The sequence below is a fragment of the Scomber japonicus genome, chromosome 22 (assembly GCF_027409825.1).
Source record: "Scomber japonicus isolate fScoJap1 chromosome 22, fScoJap1.pri, whole genome shotgun sequence".
Taxonomy (NCBI): Eukaryota; Metazoa; Chordata; class Actinopteri; order Scombriformes; family Scombridae; genus Scomber; species Scomber japonicus.
Window position 1 is genome coordinate 10,773,854 of NC_070599.1, and position 17,894 is coordinate 10,791,747.

Here is a 17,894-nt window from a genome sequence, read left to right on the forward strand (position 1 = left end):
GAATGCTGGCAACATCAGTGTCATTTTGCCTTTATTTCATCCAAGCACCAACACCATTAGGATACAGTTGGTGATTTTTGGGTCCAGTCAATAATGACGCAGCAGAAAACACTCCATTAATACGAAACTGCAAGCAATCTCTGAAGTGTGCAACTGCCAACTTACCCTCCACACCCTCCCCCTCTCTCTGCCGCAGTCACTTCAGGACTTAAACAGTGAAAGCTCAAACAATGAAAACTGCTAAATCACTGTTGCTGTGTTTAATACAGTTTCCTTGCCAGCTCACCCATGTCTGCGCCACTTTTCTGATGTCATTGAGAGGGTGCAGGGGTCATAGCTATGATGGACAGCTGGTCAGCGCCCCGACAGTTACTGCAAAAACCAACAGTTTAGGCTTCAAATAAAAAAGGAGGGATGGGTGGCATCATGCAGCTGGACTTATCTGTGCAGAATCACACCCTGACCATCACTCATGTGTTTAGTTATCCTGACTCAGCAACAAGTTCGATTTACTTCAGGCGGAGGAGCTTTTTTTTTTTTTTTTTCTTCTTGCCTGTTTGTGTTGTTTCATAGATACCCTCCACCTCCTCCTCTCTAAAGGGAGGCCCACATCTTGTTACTCCCACTCCCCCCCCCCCCCCCCACGTGGAAAGGTTTCATTGGTTAATCTGGCCAACTCCCAGCACTAGATTGATGGGACCTGCTGATGCCTCCTCCCTCCACTTTAAGATTTATGTTCCCACTCGATTGCCCATCAATCACAAGACATGCTCAGTGGGCTCCAGGCTCCAGCAAGAAGCTAAGAGCACAGCAATTCATTACAGAGGCTTTGGTTCTACCAGTGAACCCCACCCACATGAATGATTAGAAGAGCATCAATGGAACTGATAGGACTGTATTGGTTAGCTGCACCTGTTCTACGAAATTGTGCAACTGCAGGGGGGAATATGTCAAGTAAATAATTGATCAAGTGAATTGAGAAGCAAGCAATTACATAACCATAACTTTATGGTTTTGTAAGAGCTTTAACATAAAAATCTCTGGCAGGACCTTTAGCTTGAGGGATGTTTATTTGCTTGGGCATTGCTCTTTTTCTTCTGCTACTGTTTTTTAAGCCTAAACTCTTAACACTTTAAGACAGATTTACCTAAAGAGGACAGTGTGTCTTATTTTCTAGCAGGCAGTGAATGATGAGAGAAATAAAGAACATGTCGTCCTGCTAGGTAAGATGTATCTGTGTGCCCAAATGAAGTCAGCTCTAAAAACAAACGCAGAATAATCTTTTTTTTCCCCCCCTGTCAGATAACAGCTCTTGCTCTGGGAGGCATTTTATCAACTGAAGGTCGCATGTTGCTGCTAGGACGACAGTGCAGACCAAATCATTTTAGATACTTTTGACTGTTCCATACTGAGCTTGAGAGGTGCAAATGATTTGCCAGGCAATTGGTTGCCAAATCTAAAAAAAAAAAAAAGACCATGCGCCTGACATCACTTTGTTTATTTGTTTGTATTGTGTTGTGTTGACTGTAAGCCCTAGGAAGATTAGTTGGCATGGAACAAATGGGGTCCTAATAATAAACAACAAACCAGACAGGACCGCCTTGTTGTTTTTCGGCTATCCTTATTGTGAGAGGAAGGAGGCATGGAGGCAGCTCATGGGGGACCGGGTAAACAAATGCAACCTAATCTCACATCAAAGAAACACACCTGCAAATGGGCCAAAAGAAAGGACAGCCCTCGCTTCCATGTGTAATGCACTCACACCAGTAACACCACGGCATAATGCCCAGTTATGGCATTTCATCAGCAGCGGAATTGAAAAACAGCGTGCACCAGCACCATCGCTCTTTCCTTCCCATTTCCATTTCCTGTGGTTTGCTCACCACTGCCCCCATCCACACATGCCCCCACAGCCAAGGCAGATACTTACTGTCTGTTCTCCAGGGAAAAAGTGCTGACTCACAGCTTAAAGGCAAGTCTATCTTATTGCGTGGGCACTGTAGCGCAGCATAAGGTGCCACTAGGAGCCAAGTGAACCGGCACCAGTCCACCTCAATCGGCACTTTCTCAAACCCCGACTTGACCAAATCAGCGTCACAGCTTTTTGTTGTTGTGTGAGCACAAGATTTTGTGTACTACAGAACATGGGGTAATATCAATCTCTACTGGAATACAAAACAGCTGAATACACTTTTTTAGAAGTTGGCAAGTTAGTATCTGACATATAAACCATTCTGCAGGATGAAATTAAAGCAGTATTCAGTGATACAGATTTTTAAAAGAATGAAAAAAGAGGCAGAGATACCCAAACTCTTGATCCTCAGTACAGGCCAACCTCTAAAACCCTGAATCCTACAGCTACCATAATGAAAACACTTGGGCTTACTTCTGGGAAATAATGAGATCAAATCATGGTGGGGTGGGTGAGCAGTAGACACACAGAGTAGCATTCAAGGTTGCTTTCAGCTTGTTCCTTGCCTTTGATTTTCTGACAGTCACAATGGAAAACCCTGACTCACATAAATAGGTGGTGGAGAAAGGCAACAGAAATTTGATTGTCCATTTTGACAGCGAGGGATATTGACTGGCAGCCAGTATCCACAATGGACCAAGGTCAACTTGTGTGAGCTGAAGCTTCAGGCTGCTGTCTGCTGATAGTTCCATCAGTTCATTTTCCAACACAGTGGATAGAGCCATGTCTTCTGACGCAGGATCCACAGAGAAAGGGTCCAAAATCCAAAGGTTTCCATGTCGTGGGTCCTCTGGGATGTGGTCTGTGCAAACTTTTGTGACAGCTGAATCGAATGCTGCATTATAGTACCTGATATGTTGTCATGAGGAGAGGCTTGCAAAGTTTCACTTGGATGTCAAAACATGTCAAATCATTCTTCACTGACTTTTCATTTCCAAAGAAGTTTTTTCTTGAAACCCTTAATTTAGTCTGAAACAAAAAAACATTGTGTTGTTTTTGCCATGCATTGATATATTGAGCTGATTAAACTGGTCAAATATATCTGATAAAATAGGCCACTTTTGCACAAAGTTACCATCAGTGTAATGCTCAGCAAGTTCTGTTCTTTCAGTAATATGTGCACTTTTCTCAGTTCAGAAAGGCAATTAAGCTCATGTTCTCTTAAAAGCCACCTTACTTCACTGAAAGAGAGCTGGAAATGATCTGCATCAAGTCTTTCAAATAGAACAACAGAAAACCTTGAGGCAAGTGTATTTTCCTTAACATAGTTAACAGTCCTCACAGGCAGGTCCATAACTTTGTGCAGTTCTGGTGACATCTGCTTTATTGCTAGACTTTCACTATGTAGAAGAAGAAACAGTGTCCACTTGGCAATCTGGTGCTCTTTCTTGGATCTACAATGTATTCCTGTCACTGATGCAGCCTTCTGTGCAAACACCTGTGCAGTGTTTCCAATCAAGACCTTTTTCGATGAAGTAATGATCACAGCAGTGCATTAAATTATCTGCTGTTGTTCTCGTGGGATGCTCTTTGCAAAACAGTGGATCCTCGTGAAGATTACTGTTCCTACTGTGTCCTACAAATACTAATGATAAAGTAGCATTGCTAATGTCAGTTGACTGGTACAGCTGTATTGCGGTATTGACTGAATTCTGGTTGCCTCCTCCAGTAACTCTCAGTGCATATCCACAGCGCAAGGCTAGGCTAAAGAGTTGTGAATGTTGTGATGATTTTTTGTTTTGCCCGAAGCTCGCCCCATTTCCTTCGGAAATATTCTTTTGGCTTTCCGAAACATCCCGGATACTTTGTGTTCAAGTGTCTCTGGAGCTTCAATGGTTTTATCACCTCACTTCACATGATTTCACCACACTGAACACACTGTGCTTTTAGCTCAGCATCTCCGCCTTCCATTATGAATCCAACTTTAATGTATTCAGGATTATACTTCCTCACCACACACTTTGGAGCTTTTACTGGCGCACAATTGTCTCCCACATCACTTTCCCGTTTAAAAAAATTATCCATTTTGTGTCACTGTATCCGAGGGAACTTTAGCTAGCTAATGGTGGCAAAACACATTTGTCTCTACCTGATAATGTCTTGTGATTGTTGTGGTGATCTTTAAATGTAATTTGTCATTTAAATTATGCATTTTTATTTGACGTTTTTTATTTCTGTGAATTCTTGAGTACATTTAGAAATAAAATAAGTTTGTAAATTACCAAAAAACCCTAGCTCTTCTTTTAATCTAATCATTTGGCAGTTCCACTACAACTGCGATCCACCAGATGGTGCTCTGGGCCATTGCACACTGGTTGAAAACAGCTGCATTAGACTGTTGGGTTAATGCCCAAATCTTTCAAACTCCTCACCCCCATAATCCCCTGATTTTACCACAGGCTTTGTGTAGTGGTTTTGTAGTCTCAAAGGGCAAGATACTCAATTGAAGTGAAGCGTTCCTATAAAATAACAATAAAAGACTGTTAATCCTTAAACTATATGTCAAGAAGAGTAGACAACATTTTTACGGGCTTTTTTGAGCTCCATTAACATTTGTTTATGTTGAAACAACAGAGTCCCTGTAATGTGAAATGTTTGCTAGTACTACCAATCCCACTTAGAATAAACACTCAACACTTCTGGTTGAGTCTATCTAGCTCTCACAATCTCCAAAATGGAAAACCCCGGTTAACAGATCCCCAAATATAACCCAACTGTATGCTCCTCAGTCAGCACAAAATTGAGAACACTTGAAGTTAATGAATGATCGGTGAAGAGGGTCAAACACATAGCAAGCCAAAGACTGACAATATTTTTTAACAGGATTAAGTGTCCTTCCAACAAACCTCCAGAACCACTGAGAAAAATGGGGACTTCATGGGACATTTTTTTTATGAAAGATATTTTGAGGTGACACGACAGAAATTAATGTTAATGAACAGTGTCACTACAAGGCTTCATTCCATTTTTGTGTCACTGAAAGCCATGCCACCCAGCTAGCCAGCATGTCCCTTACAAAATACAAATACATTTAATGAAGTCATTATTTATGTTATGAATTACATTTTGTTTTTTCCTCTCATGAAATATCAAAATAACAGGAAGAAGTCACAAGGTGACGACAAATACTGCCATTAAACTTTTGCACAGATCTGAGACCAAGAACAATTCTCTAACCTAGTAAGTATGATGTTGCCCCCAGGCAACTCATGAATATGACACTGTGGTATTTTAGTCATGATACACTGGAGACTCTTTATGATCTATTCTCCCTCCTTACCTTTGTTGTTGTAGACATCTAGGTAGTTGGGTGCTGAGAAGATGGTGATAAGGGATGGGAAGCCAGTGGTCTGACTCTTTCTGTACATGCGATATCTGGATTTTAAAAAAAGTGAATGAAAGTAAGCATTAGACCATACATATTACAACATTTAATTCATGGGTTATTCACTGGTGTTCAACCCTCGGGACATGATTAGTGCAGACAGCTTTTATGGGCTCTTGTTTTAACTACGGCTCTGTGTTCGTCTTGTAAGCCGATGTATCAGCAAGGGGGCTACTTGGCGAAGCCTCAAGAGAGTAAATCCCAGAGTTACAGGTAAAACATGCCCCAGAGAAGTCATCACTCTGAAACAACTCATTTCTCAAACCTGACTACTCTGGTTTGTTTCTTTGATGTTCCAGTGAGTGTCTGTGCTGTGTTTGGTGGTTTAGACATTTGGAATGGAACAGGACGTTAGGTAAATAAAACACAAAGTCAAATGATTTAGTTGCTACCACGGTGTGGTGCAGCAACTATTCAGAGTAAAAAAAGGTACCAATCGCAATAAAAACATAGATGGAGCTGAATAACATTATTAAGTCGGCTTGGGGCAGAAACCTCATCTGAGACGTGGAAATGTGTCCCATGTGACCACTCTGTGGGAGTGCAATGGTAAACAACTGTGTGCTGTGCCTCCCACTGCCTTGCCCTTGCTTAGAGGGAGATCAGCTTGACATATCCACCCACCTGTCCGTTTTAAAAAAACAAACTCTGTACTGGAAAAGAGGTTTTCCAGTACCCTTGACAGAAGTCCAGTTTGCACTGTTACCTCCTGCTATGGCTAAATGTTTTATGAAGAAAAGTGCGATTTGGTAGTGCTTTTGTGTTTATCTCACATTAGGTTATTAAGGAATGTTTGTTTGAATGTGTAGTAAACAACATGTGTGAGAGAATTTCCCTAAACAAACTTTAAGCCAGAATTCTTCAGACAGGATCTGCATGAATCATACTAGTCACATCACATCTGGCCAACTGACTCGTCGTGCTGGATTCATTTTCATTTCTTGGATTAACACGACTTCTCTCAAAGTTCAGACTCCAGCGAACCTGCTCTCCACACTGGCTCAAGTAAACCCCGAGAGCTTCGGGGAAGCTTTTCATCTAATACCCTGGTCTGAGTCACTCTGCTGTGTGAATGTGATGTGAGAAGACGAAATGCCACAACACTCACCCAGCATCTTGCGCTTCATGGGCCCGGATGATAGATAATAAGTTATTGTGTTGTAGAAAGTCACAGACTGCAGGGTAGCTGTTGAATAAAGAGACAAACATTTGCTTTACTCACAGATCAAGAAAAATCCCAGTAAGATCAAGAAGCACAATCAATACAAATAAGTCACAGGTATTATTGATTGTGCTCGGAGAAACAGTGGATATACAACACTCAATTTAAACTTAATTTGCTCTAAAATCAACTGTGGCTCATAAAGAAGTACGCTGCCTTGAAAGCTCAGCTGTAACATAAGGCTTTCATATCAATTTTAACTTCTACCTGAAATTTAAAACAGGCTGGTTAATTTCTAAAAAGCCAACATTTTCATGAGCCACGGTATTACAATGACTCATAAGCTAAATAATAACCCATAATATGCTTAACTTTCCAACAAGGGTTCACACTGTAAGAGGAGTAAGTTTGATCCTTCTCAAACAGCGGTTTTTATTTTAGAATGAAACTCAAAAAATGTCAAGTATGACACATGATTCATAGCAGACTATTTCTTGGAGAAAAAAGTGATCGCTAGGGAGTGTAAGAGCATGTTTTATGCTCATGCTGATCTATTCAGTCTGTGAGCAGAGAGACCAAAAACCTGCTGCTAACAATCAAACTACAGTAAGGTTTCAGAGTTTTCCATTCTACAACCTTTCATTCTCGCAGAACCAGCTTCCACTGGAAATTTCCTTTTGCTCACAATGAAAAAGGCTCAAGTCACATCGCTGCCAAATAGCATTTCTAAAGCTAGATCTCTTGATCTTAAAACGAGCGTTACCACAACACTTATCAGAGTTGCTTCTAACAAACTTCCTATAAACCCCAGTGGGTGTCAGGTTTTGTGAATCGTGGGATGCTGTGTAATAAACAACGTGAGTGACGGCTCACAATGAAAGAGTGACACCTTCACATTACATCTGAAACACTTAGTGAATGTGGGAGGATTTTTTCAACAACAGCAGAGGCTAAATTAAAGGTTTTTTGTTTTTTTTTGCAGTTTCATCTCTGAAATTTGTGCCTGATTAATAATAACACTCTCTCCACAGTTTTTGCAGCAATGGGGATAGAATTTAAGGGCGTCTTGTGGCCTCGTCTGATGCAGATCGAGATAGATCAAATGAGGGCATTAATGTGTAATGTTAAACTTTTGGGATCTTGAGAAGTCTGATTGCTACTCTCACTAACTCACACTTATTTTTTTCCTTGGTTGTCCTATTATTCTGTGATTTAGAAAAAACAACATAAACCGCAATGAAACACCAAAACCTTTGAGGATCAACGGAAGAACATCATGTGCTTAAAATGCAGGTTGTGTTTTTGTGCTAAATTCTGTAATCCTAACTCAGCACTCCTGCAATAATCAGGCAGCAACGATCAGACAACACCCACATACAGCAATCAAAACTAAACTATACGTTTTGGTTACTGACCTTTAAGCAAAAGTACCACATGAATTTTGTTTTCCACTAACTGCTGCTCAATGTACCCAGTTGATTTTTAAATTGCTTTTCAGACTTGATTTTTTCACTGTAATCAGCACGACACAGTAGACTTTATGATGAGCATACTAAAATGTTGTGAAGTTGTCCACGCTAGCAGCTTTATCGCATCTCTGAATGTCCTTTGGTACAGAGTTGTGATAAAGTGCGGCGAAGATAGGTGAAAAAAGAGCAAAGGCAAACAAGTTTGTGACATCTGTGTGAAAATCCATCATGGGAGACTGAAATCAAAAGGCTCATTTACAATCTGGGGGCATGTCGACATGAGAGCACATGCATCCCTGACAATCACAACAAACATCTGCTGGGAGGAACATGAAAAGGAGGCAGCAGCCGAGAGGGAATATATAAGATACAAGGAGTTATTTTTTTCTCTTTGGAGACGGGAAAGAAATTAGGAATAAATATTTTATTTCTTACTTGATTTCCTCCAGCAGATGTAGATACATGCCATATGGAGCCTTTTAGTCGACAAAATACATTTTGGCCTAGTTTGTTTTTTTCTGGCAGTTTGAGTTTAGAGCTTTTCCCATCTGTCCAACAGCAGGGCACAGATGTTAATGAGCTCCATGGACAACTTGAAAACTTTTGCAAGAAAGGACTTCATCTTCATGTTAAAAATCAAAGTATTGGGTAACATCAATAGCCTGGATTAATACTCGTGATAAAAGAAAATCACTTTAGGCTGATACATCTACGCTGCTGAGTGGAGGCTAAAATGAAAGCAACCATATTCGAAACTTGCAATTTCATGCCTGAATTGCGTTTGTAAAAGAGTTACGAGCGTGCCTACGGCGCTGGGGGAAAATATTGGTTGCTGCAAGACAGAAGCAACAAAGAGGCTGATAGTTTTTGGGGAGGGGTGTTGAGCAATGGCTCTCTCTGTCTGGCTTAAACCGTCTCATAAATCCTGAATGCCAGCGTGATGCCAATTAGCGACCATCCCCTGGGCAGAAGAAGTGGAGGACACTGATGAAAACAAGACTCCAGAAGGAATTTTGACCAAATGGCAGAAGGTTAACCAAGATGCTGGTACAACACAAACATGTGACAGTCAAATCAGTAGTTTGAGGTAAAAAGGCCACATACCTAACATTTCTGTTGGGTTTTTCTTCAGTGAAGTGACAAGAGACTAAAAAATATTTAACCACAAAACCAGTAGTGGATCAAGCTAACATAAACTAACAGAAGATGTAAAGGCAGTCCGCCTGCCCTCACAAATCCACAATAACAGCAGTGCTAAGAGTTCATTTCTAAGTATGGACATTAAAACACGACTAAAGGCCCCATGAAATGGAAGTTAGAGCATCTTTGGCTTCTGTGCTGTGACGGATTTCCCTGTGAAATGGAATATTTGAGCAGTGTACAGTTACAAGAGGGATTTAAAGCTAATCCTTCGCATTTCATAAGACCACAACAAGTGGGCGGGGCTTTGAGTGAACACCCCTGAGTGAAGGATGAATGAACATTTCATTTTTAACATTTGAAATCATTTTACAGGAAGAGAAAAGACAGAGGTTTTGATGTAAATATACTCTAATACTGATTTTTCTTTTCTTTTTTTTATATATTTTTTTATTAAATAACAGACAAATGAAAAATTAACACAGGGACGGGACTAAAACTGGCAAAATGTATTTTCCATTTTACAAGGCCTTTAAGAAGTTAGTTATGAAACACCTGCTATTAAAAATAAAATAAAAACAAAGAGAAAAATGCATATTAAGAGCCTACGGATGTTTCTGACTACTCCTGCTGACTCGCCCCAGGCACGGCGGGGCCAAGTAAGCATCGCTCAGGCCGTAATGAGCAGAGGGAGCAACGAACGCATTTAGAGAAAGGACTGTGCCTTGTGGTAATGTGCCAGTTCATTACATTTTGCAACAGTGCGAGCTGCGTGCTCCAAGCATTTCCTCTGTTCAGTTACTCAGCTCAATTTAAGGTAATGTGGGTTACATAAATACTGGAGACAGTCTAAGAGGGAGTCTTTGGGAGTAGACTAACGCACACCATGTTCTTACAAATGTTGGTCTCCCACCAGCAGTTGACAGGCTGAAGAAACCAAAAAAAATCAAGCGATGAGAAATGAATAGTTGGCAGGAGGGTTTCTTGATTTATCAACTCTTGGTGATGTCTGCCTATCATACCTTTCTCTATGTTCAAATATTCTGCCTGTGTTGGTCAGGAAAGCTTGGAAACACTTCATTGTCTTGAAAATCACTTAAGCAATAAGCTTTCCATAGATAGTACAGCCAAAACTAATCAGTGAATGATTTATTTTTCCTAAAGGCAGTCAAAGCAAAAAACAGGACACAAGCTTTTCATCTCATGGCTACAACAATAAGTTGGTGTTTTTAATTAAATTAAATACTATTGTCTGACAGGCTTTCCCTTGTCTGTTACTTCCAAAGTTTCCACTAACTGTGAGGGACAAAATACACACCTGTAGAAGTAGGAGCAGCCTCGCACTGTGTTGTGTGTGAAATGCTCTTGGCTCTTCTCATTCCCAAAGTCCTCCAGGGGGTCGGACCACAGCAGGTCGCACATTGGTCCATATGCTGGAGGCTCTTTGAATCTGTCTAGCTATGGAGGGAAATATAAGGACTCTTGTCAGCTTGCTCGACTGGAAGAAAAAAAACCCAAAAAAACTGCACATGCTATTGCAGAGAAAATATTTTGCTTCTTCTGTGAAAGGCCATGTGCTTCTGCTGCCACCTTCAAATTAAATCGTGACTCCAACTAACATGTTTGCTGAGGCGATTTCAGTATTTTTTGGAAAGTCATGACAAAAAAATAGATGGCAGCTATTCTTCTGGAGCTATGAACTTAAACGACTCTACTTTCAGCCAGGGATAGCGCTTTCTCGAACAAAAGCTTGTGGATTACTGGATGGGTAGCATGATGGACACTTCAATTGAGCTAATTCTATTATGTATGCCCTCTGATTGCAGCCACAAAATCCATTTGGAATTATTGAATTAGTTTGAAAGCAGGATCTGACTCTTCCAGCATTTTTTAATGAGAGTAAGGACCAGACCGGTGCTTAAAGTCCCCCGTGTCCAAGTCCTGAGCAGTATTTGAGACAAATCAGGGAGAATCAACATCATGCATTGCAACTAAGGTTGTTATTTTCACAGCACATTATACTAAAACAATATAATTTTTTCCTCCTTAACTTTTGATGAATGCAGGAAATACATTAAGGGAATAAGAATCTCAGATTTTCAACAAATGATCTGTATTTTGAAAGCCTTAAAAAGGGCCACCTGTTGTTAAAAACACACACATACAAACAGAGTGCAGCTTTATGAAATAATAAGAGAAAATGGTCTCGAATCAGACACATACTTTCCTGATGTCGTCAAGATTTGTGATTTCTGGAGACAATCCTCCGTGTACACACAGGAACTGCTGGTTCATAAGTGCAGCCAGGGGAAGGCAGTCGAAGGCGTCCATACATGCGTCATACACCCTCTCTGAATACTTAATTCTACCTGTCATGGGGGGAAACAGGGCAGGGAAGGAAGAGCATGCCAAGTCAAACAATGTTGCTCTCATACATTGGGGCAGTGTGCTAGTCTGGGACGGAAAGGCTCTTAAAAGTGCCAAAAACATCCCAAACACATTTTAAAAACAGCACAATTTCACAGCGCTTTTGTGTTTTTTTCCCCCTTCTCTGTCTGAGTCCAAATGAAATAGCTCTTCTGACATGTGTAAATATCGAGAAGGGCAAAAATCCGACTGAATCCCATAGCAGGCCAGAGGGCACTTTTTAAGTGAGCGTTTGAGGTCAGTGGCTGCACTGGATGCATAATAAACAGCTTTTAGAAAGAATAACTCAATTTTCTTTTCATTCTGTATAGATCTTCACAGACCAGACTGCTTACACTTAATTTGGATCAAGGGAAAAGAAAATGAAGTGCCGAAGCATTACTTACATTCCTGCTTAAATGTGAAATACTCTGTTAAATGTCTACATTCATGATTCCCACGAAGCAAAAACAGTGTTTTGGGGTAAAGGATCTTTAAGGCCCACAAGTACAGCACACACTGAAACAAAGAAGAACAAGAAAGAATTGGGGAACGGTTAGTTTGTCATCTTTAAATAACACCGGAAACATGAACCATCAAGGCAGACTTTGTCAATTTCACAGAGCGCAATAATACAAGCAATTCTGCTTATGATGAAACATTCATGCAGTACATTTTGTGGCACGTTTCAAGTGTGCTCGATGAGATGACAAACCTTCAGAGGAAGCATCAGAGGACACGCCACACTCCATTAAAATATGTTTTATTAATAAAGTATAATGTTTCAGACGATGAGATGACAGGAAATATATATGCAAGTAAACTCCAACCCCCAGTCTCAGATTAAACACATGTATTTTGCCTCATATTAAAACTCTCTCTCTCTACATAACCCTAAGCTATACTGTGACATTTGCAATCCAGGCTACATTTGAAGTTATTACAAAAGCCTATTACCACTCCATCTGCAGCCTGATTTGATCTGCGCTCAAAGAAAGCTATTAATAAACACAGCTTCGGTTGGCACATGGAGTGTGTCACACTTGATTAGACCCTTGTGAGGACAAAAACAAATACACAGGACTCACTTCAATACTGAAATACCCTCTGTCAACGTAGTCCCCCAGGAAAAGGTAGCGTGTGGATGCTGGTGATCCTCCTACTTCAAACAGCTTCATCAGGTCAAAGAACTGCCCATGGATGTCTCCACACACTGGAATAAGCCAGAAACAGAAGAACAAAAGCACATCAGGATAACAGCTATTTTTACAGCACATGAAAGTCTCTATCACACTGGGAGAGGCTTTTTAAAAATATTTTCCATCATAGGTGAAGAGCTTCAACAACGTCCGTTATCCCAGTAAAGATAGGATATAGGACGATATTGTATTTGTAGTATCTTTAACTCAGGAAAAGCTCTACAGTGGCTTTTCATAATTAAACAGACTTTTTATCTGGCATCTTGCTATTAAGTTTTACAATTAGGTTATTTGATTTAACAGTGGTAACTTTGTGTAAACTGCTAATTTGTTTCTGAGAAAGGCACCATTAAAGACAGACAGCTCTGAAGCCCATGCTTACACCAGGAAATTATGCAAAGGACAAAACAGAACAGAACAGTTGATTTGTACATAATTGCCTAAAAACATGAATTTTAAATTTGATGTATTCAATTCAAATTAAGAAAAATTCACAGCTAGTTATAGTTAGATCTCTTGACTTGTTCTTTTGAATGACCAAAATTAAACTTATACTTCAGTGTACACTATTTCTACATAAAGTAGCTTTCCAATATGGAAAGGAATCATAAGAAGTGGCTTCAGTTTACATTTTTGTGCCTTTCTTCTTCGCCACATCCTCTTTCAGCCTTTTTATAACCTTGAGGTGTTTCAACTGGCTAGTAAGACTTTATTTGAAGACACCTTGCTTTGCCAAATACACAAGTTCATTGGCTGCAACCATTGGAAAGCCTTCAGTTGTATCAATTTCTTAATATGTCTGTCAAGTTAACTGTTGTTACAAATCTGGCTTGTCACAGCAATTACAAACAGGTAATTGCTAAGAGCAAGTTCGGCTGACCCGGACATGTAAATGTATCATGCTTCAGTCTTCTATATCACTTGACTTACTTCGATCTAGTGTCATATCAGTTCTATACAGCCATTAACAGCACACCAGGCAGCTGTTAAATAATGTCCAGGGAGTTTTGTGGTTGAACACATACGTGTCAGAAATGAGCAGCTCAGTGCGGATTGGTTTTGTATAACCTTTTGTGACCCTATACTCTATTACTCCCTGGGGAGCCAAAAAGAGCAGAGGTCATCTGAGATTTGCTGCTTAGTCCATATTGATTGACAGCATGCATGAGAGGTCATTTGATTAAAGAGCCTTGGGTCAACTTTGTAGCTTCTCTAAATGTCGGTTTGAGGGTTCGATTACACCAGAACTTATGTATTATTGATACATTTCTTCATCTAAATAACAGAAAAGAAAATGTGCCCATGGTATGTTGAATGTTGCTGAATATTGTCTAATAGAAGAGTTACCCATAACAGCTGTCATTAAGGGTTTGGGTTTCAGAAAATTCAATACCAAGACATTTAAAAATGATACTATACAGGAAATTATTATAATATTATCTACTAACTTTGTGTGGCTTTTTATCTGTTTTTAAGAGCTATGTTAAGGCAAATTCAATCCAATCAACCAATCAATTGTTCTGACATGGCAATTAGTTATTGATTGATTGATTGATTGACTGAGCATGGCATCCATGCCTGATGTCAAAGTGCTGCGGTATCTATTCTTCATCAGTCTGCAAGCAATTAAACAGGGTGAATAGATGAAAATCTATTTGAAAAGGACACAGATTTCATTTACGCATGGCTGTTTGTCACTTTATGAACTGTATCTAGCGGCAAGAATTACAATAAGAGTCTGTGAAAAAGTCTTTCAGAGATACCCAATTAGTGGGAACTGGAGGACAGCGTTGGAGAGCAATTATCTCAAGTTACGAGCCTCATGAGACAGCTCTGAGAATCAGCTCTCCTTGACTGTATCGTAAACCTCCGCTTTACCATTTGTCTTTTATTAAACCCACACTGTGTAACTGTTTAAATCCACAGTAGGAACCAACTTCAAAAAGGAGCCTTGTTATTTGTGTCCAATTTCTAAAGACGTCCTCACTCCCTCTAGCAATCAAGTCAACTCTGCTGCAAACATGAAGCGCTGAGCTATTTTAGATTGGTTGTACAATTTCTGGAAAACTGATTTAATGGAATAAAAATGGCTCAAATGCTGCTTCAATAAATACAATTCAATTGTATTACTATTTATTAAAGGTAGAGTCAGTCATTGTGGAGAAAGATTGTTGATGTTTGAACCAAACACCCAAACAAATACACCCCCTCTCATCGTGCTGCTTCAAGAAGCCCCGCCCCCCAAATCCATGGCTGTGCATTGCCATGGCAATGACCAAAAGAGAAATATGGCAGAATCCAGAAGGATGCGTCAGCGGTAGAGTCACTTCTGTTCATCTCACACATTATCATGAGCAGAGACAAACATTTCCATCCACACTCTCACTTCTCAATCAACCAGCCTTCAGTGTTCTGTTCACTGTCAGCTGTAGCTCCTGCTTAGCTGAGAGGACAAGCTGAGCTTCATCAGGCTGACTGACTGCAGAAATGTACTGAACCAAAATAGTTTGCATGTTGGTTCTACGGGAAGAAATCAACAGTGTTTTTATTGATTGATTAATCTATATGGTAATAAGTTAAATATATACAGCAAGATATTTGTGTGATTTAAACAGCTGTCTCCTCAGATTACGCTTCACTATAGGCGACAGAAACACAATCAGAGCGTTAAAAAAAAGCAGGGGGGCAGGAGGGGTCTCCTTGATACTGTCTCACATTCAGTGTCAGTTGATGCATTTAATAAAATGGAAGTGTATCTGTTCCATGAGATAACACCTTCTATGTAAATTGGCCATGACCAATTCTCTTCCACTATTCATCAGTTGCGAGAGACGAGAGACTGTCATGTCCTCTCACAGACATCTGCTCTGACGAGTTCCCCCTGTGCCGTTCATGAGCACCAATGCCCCCTGCTGATTGGCTGGAATAGTATTTTGTAACTCGGTCCAAGCCACCTTTGTTTGTTTCTCATTTCCAGAGCCAGTGTATGAACCCCGGGTTATTTTCAGTGCACACACACAATGGTCAACTAGTGGTCTGTAAGGAGATATTCACTGAATTTGACAAAAATGTAGTGAACAATCTTTCTCCAGAATCACTGACTCGACCTTTAATAAAGTATTCCTGCTGTTTGAAAGTAACAACAAAATGTTCACACCTGCTTTGGTTGGTGTTGTTAGTTTCTGTACTTCATGCAGCAGAAGTTGCATTCCTTGATGACATGCTGGACTTGCCTAACCCTTTACCAGTAATCCCATGCTATATTATTTTTGTCATACTAATTATTTTTTAACCAATAATAATTCATGGTGCATGACCATGTGGGTGTTCAGTAAAAAAGGTACAAATTATGTTTGTTGTCAAGTAAGTAAAGCCCTTTATATTTTTGTAACTGATAAAGATGTGTCCTTTTCATGAACATAAAAGGGAGTTCAGTTTTGTTTTGAGTACTCTCTCATCTAATACATGTTGTTCAGAAAAGCATACTTTTTTGGAAGAATGTTTGAATTTTGTTTGGCAATGTGTGGACAGGCAGATGGGGAGCAGCATTTCTGCAATCATTCAATTTAATTTATGATTTAAAAATGTAGTTGTGTTTATGTATTTATTCAAATACCTAATTAACTTGGGTTGTGTAGCAGAAAAAGTGGCATTCAACTGTTTGAATTCACCATTAATTTGAGAAAAATATGCACTTGTCTGAAAGTCTGAAGAAAACTAAAACCTACATTGCCTGTATGCACTATATATGCCTCAGAAACAACATCAACTTCATAATTAAACCAAAAAACACATTTATTAGAAATGCTTTGTTATGGGTGAGTGAGGCAATGTATTGTACTACTTAATACCAAGAAGAAATAAAATGTGCATAAATATTTTACAAAAGGACAACACAACTCAAAAATACAAAGTAATGCCTTTCATCTTTGTATAGAAGGGTAAGTGAGGCTACAGCTGGTTATTGCTATGGAAACATCCCATTGGCGTTGAAGCCTTTCAACAATGGCGGTTTATATTACTAACAGAAAGACATAAGCCTTTGCTGACCTGATAAAGAACATATGAGTGTCACCAGTGGCAACACTGCAGTGAATCCATTGTGTAGAAACACAAAGGTGTATGTAAAATGAAATAATCTTCTCTGTAAAGCAACTGTTCACATTAAGCAGTGCTAGAGACCACTGAGAGGGCAATTATTGGGAAAATCCAGTGTTTACAGTTTGCCACTGAAAAGTAGGGGTTAGATTCAAACACAAGTGTGAGCTTGCTTTAAACTCACAGTCTTCCCTGGGAAATAAACAATATTTTCATGTTTTTAGAAGTCAGCGCTGCAGGAGGGACCCCGGTGAGGGAGTAAGAGGCTGCAGTTTCACCTGAAGCGCATGTCAAAAACACTGTGTGTGGGAGGACTGTACCTCCAGCTGACCTTTTGGAAAGCTGTCACTTGCTGGTGAGGAAAACAGCAGGGTGACACAGTAATGGCGAAAGTTCAATCACTGGCCAAAAAGACCCGATATAACGGCCACTGTGAATTGTAGTCGCCTCATTTGTGTGAGTGCGGACAACGCTGCTCAATGCAAATCTAACAGGAACGCTACAGCGGCTCACTCCTCCAGCTCGGGCTCTGCTTTATCACAGCAGAAAAAAACCACAATCCATCCATCCATCGCTCTGTTCCAGTACACCTACAGACATGCTTTGCCTCCCTCCCTCTTGTCACACAACACACAAAAACGAGGTGAGAACCAAAGCCCACATAAGAAGAGCAGGTGGGAGTACATTATCTGAGCGAGAAACAATTTGTTCTGGCCATCTCCTGCTTGTGCGCTAAAGTGATCTCCCTGAGTAGCAGCATATCAGCGGGCAGCAGCTATTGAGTGGGTGGTGGGCATTACACAACCTGGCTTCAGAACCTACACAGGCCACTCCAAAGGCCGGGCTCATTGAGCGAGAGAAATCCACAGTGAGGCAGACTGTGCCAGATCATGTTTTGATTGAGACTGGATGATAACAAACCCCCCTCGTTTTATGATGGCACTCTCTTGAGGGTTACTGTATATCCTGTGGAGCATGCATTTATGCAAAGGCGGAGGTGGAGCTTGCAATCTGTTATCAACATCAAACTGTATATCATGTTTACAAAACGCTATTACCACAA

General features: G+C 40.2%; 1 protein-coding gene across 2 annotated transcripts in view; it reads right to left on the reverse strand.

The window, feature by feature from the left end:
• Nucleotides 1-17,894, reverse strand: part of LOC128383306 (protein phosphatase 3 catalytic subunit alpha) — a 70,104-nt gene that overhangs the window by 17,503 nt on the left and 34,707 nt on the right. For both annotated transcript variants that reach the window (XM_053342919.1, XM_053342918.1), the window contains exons 3-8: nt 12,623-12,747; nt 11,942-12,053; nt 11,352-11,497; nt 10,447-10,586; nt 6,466-6,543; nt 5,253-5,347 (exon numbers count right to left, since the gene is read on the reverse strand). In XM_053342919.1, the coding sequence (XP_053198894.1) occupies nt 5,253-5,347; nt 6,466-6,543; nt 10,447-10,586; nt 11,352-11,497; nt 11,942-12,053; nt 12,623-12,747 (696 nt within the window). The remainder of the gene's footprint in view (nt 1-5,252; nt 5,348-6,465; nt 6,544-10,446; nt 10,587-11,351; nt 11,498-11,941; nt 12,054-12,622; nt 12,748-17,894) is intronic.